The 8,014-nt window shown below is 49.7% G+C and overlaps 1 protein-coding gene across 1 annotated transcript in view; it reads left to right on the top strand.

Annotated features, from left to right (window-relative positions):
- SFRP1 (secreted frizzled related protein 1) overlaps positions 1-7,652 on the top strand; it is a 40,103-nt gene extending 32,451 nt beyond the window's left edge. The window contains exon 3 of the mRNA XM_065899966.1: positions 7,330-7,652. Within this exon, the coding sequence (XP_065756038.1) occupies positions 7,330-7,652 (323 nt within the window). The remainder of the gene's footprint in view (positions 1-7,329) is intronic.
- The last annotated feature ends 362 nt before the right edge of the window (positions 7,653-8,014 follow it).

Genomic DNA, 8,014 nt, shown 5'->3' on the forward strand with positions numbered 1-8,014 from the left:
CAGTTTCTCCCAGCCCCGCCCTTACCCAGCGCTGTTACCAAATCTCATTTGCACAGTTGGCTTTGGGGATGGTGCTTTCTGCCTCAGGGTCGCCCACCCAAGAGATTTGTGAAAACGGGGCTGGGACGTAGAAAGCAGGTCCTCTCTGTCTGACTGCTCAGTGAGGTCTTGCTATCTGGACAGGCTCTTACACCGGGAGGCAGGGTGGGAGGAGGGCTGTAAGCTGAACCCCCAGGGCTGATGCTCCAGGCGCCCACCTGCGGGCTCTTCCTGGTCCTGGGGTCTGGGAACAGGCCACTGAGTAAAGAGTTTGTCCATCTTTCCCGGCTGCTGCACAGATCATCTGTTTGGGAACTTCAGCCCTGTCTGCCAGAGAAAGTAATTTAGGAAAGCAAGCAAGTCAGGAGTCAGACTGTGTGGTGGGTTACCTGCCCCAGGATGATTTTTTTTTTTTTTTTGCGGTACGCGGGCCTCTCACTGTTGCAGCCTCTCCCGTTGCGGAGCACAGGCTCCGGACGCGCAGGCTCAGCGGCCATGGCTCACGGGCCCAGCCGCTCCGCGGCATGTGGGATCCTCCCAGACCGGGGCATGAACCTGCGTCCCCTGCAAAGGCAGGCGGACTCCCAACCACTGCGCCACCAGGGAAGCCCCTAGGATGATTTTTTATTAGCACCTATTGGAGATGGTATATCTGACTGCCGGTCAGTTGTCCCCAGAATCTGCTGGGACCCCATGCTTTCCTGCTCCTTTCTTGGAGGAGCTGTGGCTGGGCTGAGAGGCAGGGAGCTGTGGGCACCTCCAGCCTCGGGCAGCCTATTCAGCTGAACCAGGTTTGACGTCCCTTTGCATTCAAAGTAAATAATCCGAATTCTAACCTAATTGGTTTTTTATCTGAAAAATGATCGTCTTGACAAGCTCTATAGGCTACCCCGTGCTCCCAAATAAACAGTGGAAAAAGCAGAATTCTTAAACAAAACCCTCCCTGAGAAGCCCTAAGTAACGCCAAGCTGCTCCAGCTGAATGGGGAGTGAAGGGCCAGGAAATGTAATCTTTGTGTTTCTTTTAAGAGCTCCCATTTTGTGATTCATTGACATTTTATATACATTTCAGTTCTTTACTAGACAGCAAGCTTTTTTAAAATCTAAGTTTTTTGCTTCAGAATAAATGCAATTTAAAACGTCAAATAGTATTAAAAGGTTTTTAACAAAAAAACTGCAGGCCTCTGCCCCATGCCTTCCAACCACTAATTTCCCCAGCCCAGAGGTAATAATTTTCAGCTATTTTAGCTATTTCTTATGAGAGATAGCAAAATGGAGTAAATAAATACCATACTTAATTTTAATTTTTAATTTTGATTTTCAGACATTGCTTATTGATTTTCTATTATTATTATTATTGATTTTCTATTATTGAAGACAAAGATCTGTCTCACTTTTGTTTCTTAATTTTAATTTTTACACAACTTTAATTTTTAGTTAAATTCTTCGTTTTAATTTTTAGACTGAGAACTTACATTCTTCATTTCTGGAAAATTTTTCTTGCATTATTTCTTTGGTATTTTCTCTCATTTGTCTTCTTGGTTTTCTCTTATTCAGATGTTGAACCTCCTGGTTGGGTTCTCTCTTTTATCTTTCTCTCTCCTATCTCCATCTCTTTGTCGTTTTGTTTGAAGCTTACCTTAAAGCACGTGTGTTGCATTCTTTATTTCTGCTCTTACCTCTTAAAACTTCAAATACTCTTGGTTCTCTGAACATTCCTTTTAACAGCATTCTGTGCTGGTTTCATGAATACAGTATCTTCCATTATCTTTGTAAACAGTTTTCTTCTGTGCCATAGCTTGTTTCTGTTATCTCTGATTTCTTTTTTTCTGTGTGTTTCGTGTGTTTTGGTCTCTCGTTCCCATTTAGAGTCTTTCCTTTAAAAGCCTGCTGATCTTGGCTGGCCGCTGGAGCTTAAGAGTAAAGCACTAAATTGGAGCTCTTTGCATGTATGCATGGCCTGTGATTTGTTGGGCCTCATTTTGGAATTTTGTTAGGGGGAGCTGTAGGTCTTCTCTTTGGGGCTACTAGTTTCTTTAGATAGAAACCCTACAGTCCTCTGACTGGGGGTATTGCTGTAGTGTTCTAAGACCTGAGGGTCTCGCTCTTCACTGTGCAGACTTTCATTTAATCCTTTGGTGTCAGGGCAGCTCCCCACTACTCCGTCCTCCTGTGAGCCTGGTGTCCGCAAGCCCAGTCTGTCTGGGTTCAAACCTTCTGTACGGAATAAATGTCTTGGCTGCAGCTGGAGTTGGTGAGGGGCAGTCATCTGGATTTATGGCCAGGCTGGTGGATCTGGGTGCCCTGATGCAGACTTCTCAGTTCCTATATTTAATACAGTCTCTGTCATCGAGTGCAGAAGCACCCAATGGCCCCAGTTCACGAGCACGTCTGGGTCCTGCCATGTGGATATGCTGCTTTCTTACTGTCAGCTCCCTCTGTTAGCAGCTGGGTTTCAGCTTTTCTTTTCTCATCAAGCCAGGACCCACCATCCATTTGCTTTCTATTATACTAAATGTGATGTCCTTGTTTCTTTACCATTTTCTTGCGTGTGTTTATAACTTTTTTTAAACTATAATTTTAGAGGGGTAGAAATGATTGTGTGCTCAATCTACTGTGTTTGGCTAGAAGTGGCCAGTGATGACCCTTCACAAACATTCCAGACGCTTGGTGGTTGTCAGGATGGAAAACCTTTTCACTTCCCATTGGTTTGGAGCTCTCTGGGAGTCTCCCTCACCCCCTGGGATTGTGGCTCCCACAGGTCGTCAACAAACCCCCCCCACACACACACTGCCAAGGCTGGCAAGCTGGTCCCACACTCATTCTTAAACTCTGCAGCATTGGGGATGAAGGAGCATTTCTTCCACTTGAAGCGCCTTCCCCCTGTGCTTTCCGAGATGCTGAGCTACTTGGTTTTCCATCCGTTCCTCTGATGACTTTGCAGGAACTCCCCAGTGGAGGTTCCTCCTTCTCTTCTCGTCTCTGTACTTTATTCTTCACTGCAACCGTTATCTGTAATCAGATGAGTCACAAAGCTGGCGACTGACTCAGCCCCTTCGGCACCTTCCCCATCTCAGGCCCTTTCTTGCGCTCCTGCAGCAATTCCACACTGTCCATCGTGTAAATGCCTGGCCCTTGGCCAACAGTGGCCTCTCGTCCAGGCTCCCTGTCTGGGTATTTGGAAGGATGGCGGCCCCATTAGCATAAGCAGGTCAGGAGAAAAAGATGGTTTTGAACAGAGTGTGCGTTTGGGATGAGTGTAACAAGCTTCCTCTGCTCATTTCAGCCTCAGAAAATGGCCAGGCTTTGCGGGGAGGCTACCAGGGGGGTATCATTTGTGGGCAAAAAATATGGTTTCGGTGACTGCAAGTGGGATGAAACTTTCAGGGTCTAACCTGAATAGAAGGGGTTATTTATTTTAAGGTTGCAGAGAAAGACCCAGACAGCCCCTAACTGTGACCTTAAGTTTTGAGTTTTCAAAGTTTCTGGTCTCTGCATCCTCACTGGCCCTGACCAGCAAGGTGAAAGGCAGGAGTCATATCCTACTGTTGGAGGGCGTTCAGTTGCTGCTAGGAAAAAACGCAGAGAAGGGTTTTGTTTCTTGTTTTGTTTTGTCTCAGTTCAGGGTCTGGCTGTCACGGGTAGCTGCGATCAAGGGCCTGAGGCAGGTGTAGAATCATCACCCTGTGGGAGACAGGCTCGGGAGGGGGCAGAGAAGCACGGGGGCAGGGTGGGCGCAGCAGTCTGCCTGGGATTGCCCAGCACGGGCCCTCTGCATGCTCGACCGGCCAGGCCGGCAGGCAGACGGCACTCCACGCTTTACAGCCTCCAGGAGCTCAGATCCAGGTTCTGTGGCCACCCAGTTAGAACCCAGGACCTGGGACTCCAGCAGCGCCCCAGTCGTGAGCCCAGCTGCTGCCTGCTGGGGCCGCTCCCCGCTGCCCACCAGCACTGGTTGCAGCGCAAACACAGTCCCTGGGCGAGCGAAATCCCTGGGGTCCAGGCTGTCTGCATGGTGGAGGCCGGGTGGGGGAAAAGGAAGTGGTCAGTCTCCCCCCACCCCGTGCCAGCAGCCCCTGGGTGTATGCGGTGGGAGGCTGCACACATACCCACAAGGCAGGGGGAAGTCAACCTGGGATGGCTAATCGCCTATCCAAACATTGCTGGTAATCTGCATCCCTGAAATAAAGCCCTGAAAGATGGAAAGATGTTAGTAATTTCTGGCCACATGTGCCTCCTTCTTCCCTACTCTCCCTACCTCAAAAAGAGAAAGGAGCCAAATGGCAAGAAGCGAAGGGTCTAATGCAGAACACATTTCCATCGTTTGCTTTTCCCTCTCCCCGCCGTGCTCCCGCCTATGTGAACGAAATTCCTTGACACGGTCATGGCAAAGGAACATTAATTTTTGATTTGAGTTGTGATTAAAAGCAACACAATCAAAAGAGGGAAATAGTTTCCACTGAAGCAATGGCATCTGAAACCCCGTCATGGTATAGCAGGAACCAGCGTGGTCTTTGGGGTCAGGGGTGGGTTCTGTAGTCCTGAGTCTCTTTTCACAAAGCGTGGCCTCGTGTTGTTCCTTAACCCGAGTCCTTCTCCTTGATCGCCGTCAGTAATAACAGCGGTTGCTGTGCATTAAGTCAGGAGAGCCTCACAGAGAGCACCTGTCCTGTGCTTCGCACACGGTGGGTTCTCCAAAAAAAATGATGGCTCACTTCTCTGCAGAAAAGAGGCTGCCCAGTTGTCCCTGGAAATGCATTCGTCCCTGCCAGTGATGTAATCGATCCCAGCTTTAGATCTTGGGTCACGTGACACGTCGGGGCACTTCTCGGAGGGTGTCTTCACCGCCTCGCCTTCCTGCAGTCCCTGGCTGCCTTCCTTGGGTCAGTCGGTTCTCACAGTGCGGAGGGCGGGCAGAGATGGAGCCCTGATCTGCCCGGGCCTGGGCAGGGAGTCTCCTCTGGCTCAACCCCCCGGACACATTTCTAGATGAGCGAACTATAGACTGGCCCAGGTGAAGTCTTTTCTCAGGTGACCCACCAGGTACAAGGATGGTAAGCCGACAAGGGGAGCTGAGCCGGGGAGGGAGAGGGAGGGCTGCTTGGGCAGGTCTGGGCGGAGGTCCCAGAGGGGTGGTCTCTGCTGGTTCCTAGTTGCGGCTTTCCCACCTGCTGGTCCCCCTGCCTCTGCCCTCAGGGTGGGAGTGGGTGCAGGAATCAAGCAAAATCAGAGGTGCTGGGCAGTGGCTGGTTCCGTGGGGCAGTAAAGAGAGGAGCTCACTGGGAAACTGTGCTCAGTGCACTCCCGTGGGCAGGGGGGCTGGACCAGCCTGCGAGGTCAGGGCTAACCATCTGCTGCTTGGGCCAGTCCCCAAAACCTCCACCACCCTTGGGAGTGAGGTCTTCCTTAAGGGCTGCGGGCCTGGGCTATTTGTTACCTGGGGCTCGGTGGCTGCAGAGCTGGAACTCCTTCTGTAAGCAAAAGGGATGGGAGTGCATTTGATTTCCTGATTTTGACACATTCACTGAAGCTTTGTTCCTAGGATTTCTCCTAATTCTTGGGGTGGCCAAGGGTGTGCTTTCTAATCAGCTAAAGAATAAATAATAAAGCCTTCACTCTTGCGGTGTTCCCTTTCAACCAGGAGGAACTCTTACCATTTCGTAAGTAAAGTCATTTTGAAATGTGGGTAAACCTGGGAAGAGAGCCCGAGCCCTTTTCCCGTATTGTCTTGGTCCATTTAATCAGCACTTGACATGTCAGCTTCATTATAAAGAATTTTGCAATTCGGCCTGGACAGAACGGTGATTATAAGTGCACACTCAGTCCGTGGGTTTAGTTTAGGGTCAGTGACTCTGGGCAAGTAAACGTAACCGTTACGCCTCAGTCTTCTCATCTGTTAAATGGGGGAAATAATTGCACCTTCCTCGTGGAGGTATTAGGTTTCACTGAGGAAGTGCATGGAAAATACTCAGTGCTCTTGAGGGCATCCAGATGCTTTCCTAGTCATTAGCTACTGTTCTGTAGCTCGATTCAAGTCTTTCCTCATGGAATGTGGGTGGAAGCTTTGAGTTATTCAGAAGAGAGGGCTTGGTGATTTGGAATTCACAAGAATTCAAGGGATGGACACATCATCTGGTGACCAGAATCTAGAAATGATTTCCAACTCCTTTGGAACTCTCCAGGGCTGGCGAGGCTTCGAGGGGAGTTGACTGTTAAAAGGACGCTGTGTTTGTGTTTCTGGTGCACTTCCGATGAATAGGACGCCTCCACGCTAATTTATCCTCACCAATTAACCCCATGAAGCCAGCACTAGAGTGTGTGGTCCACACACTAACCCTGAAACACTGTTGACTCAGGCTCTGTAGAGACAAAGAGGCCGGAAGGCAGAGTTGGCAGAGGGCTGGCTTTCCCTCTCTTCGGGGAGCCGTGCTGAGAATGGAAGAAGCCCAGGTACCATGTGAGATTTAAGGAATCACCACCTGGATTTATCCATCAGGCCCTCACCAGGACTTGCTCGAATGGGTCGAGAGGTCAAAGTCGAGTTTGGTTCTGTGGGTCTACACGGTGGGTAGGATAGCCCATTAGTGGCGCCATCTAGTGGTTGATGAGTGGTGGACAGCACGTCAATGGTACCTGCTGTCTGAACGCCCTGGAGGCCCAGTGGTTGGAACCCTGGTTTCTCTGATGACAAAGTTGGACGCTGACGTCTGATGCAGTCAGCTTTCCCTTGCTGACTGCACACACACAGGTTCTGTCTGTCTTCTTTCCAGGACCCAACTGACAAAGAATTTTAGGTCCTTTGGATATTAAAAAAAACGTAAACCAATAACTTTCTCCTTAAAACAAACAAACAAACAAAACTGAGGGTAAGTTTTTTCTTTGAGTGCTGATGTTGGTAGCATTGGATTATGTGGACTTGATTGGATTAGATGATCCCCTTCTTCTCTTAAAGCATTGTATGATAGTCTGAGTCCTGGAGTTTTAAAAAAGAGACACATGATTTGGTTTTGAACTTTTATTTGAGACTCTCACGGCATCCTGTGACAACCATTGAGATACCCTCAGATACTGCAAAACCAGGGGGCAGAATTGGTACGTGAAGGTGAGCTGAGACCTTGGTCCTTATCTATAGAATAGACAGATAGAGCCTCCCTCTTTCAGGTGATCTTTGCCTTTTATGTCTCCTGCTCTTCTGCCCGCGGGTGGGTTGTGGTTTCTGGTGAAAAGCCATGTTCTAAAACTCTCTCTCTCCCTTCTCTCCTCTTCCCCTCTCTGTCCTCCCCCTCTCTAGCCCTGAGGATGAAAATCAAAGAAGTGAAAAAGGAAAATGGCGACAAGAAGATTGTTCCCAAGAAGAAGAAGCCCCTGAAGCTGGGGCCCATCAAGAAGAAGGAGTTGAAGAAGCTGGTCCTGTACCTGAAGAATGGGGCCGACTGCCCCTGTCACCAGCTGGACAACCTCAGCCACCACTTCCTCATCATGGGCCGCAAGGTCAAGAGCCAGTACCTGCTGACGGCCATCCATAAGTGGGACAAGAAAAACAAAGAATTCAAAAACTTCATGAAGAAGATGAAGAATCACGAATGTCCCACTTTCCAGTCGGTCTTTAAGTGATTCTCGTGGGGTGGGTTAGGGGGGAGCGGACACCCCTGGACCCTCGGCGGTTCACACCCCCTGCTCCTTCGAGGTGGAGGGCATCGTAATCCAGCTACTTTGCCCTTGCAGCATTTCCCAGCCCTCCCTCCATCCCCATGCTCCAGACCCCAGTATAGCCGATATTTAAAGCCGCATGCCCAGATGAGGAGACCCATTTAGATCAGGAAGCTTCTGAAGACCTACAGTGTGGAGCAGCACGTCCCCAGGGGAAGGGAGGTGCAGCATCATCGCAGTCAGAGACACAGTCACGACAAAAGAAAACGCTGCGGTAAAGAAAGGGGGTGGGCGGCAAGGGAGAGGCGGCAGCGAACCTTAGGTTC

This window comes from Phocoena phocoena, chromosome 21 (assembly GCF_963924675.1).
Source record: "Phocoena phocoena chromosome 21, mPhoPho1.1, whole genome shotgun sequence".
Classification (NCBI taxonomy): Eukaryota; Metazoa; Chordata; class Mammalia; order Artiodactyla; family Phocoenidae; genus Phocoena; species Phocoena phocoena.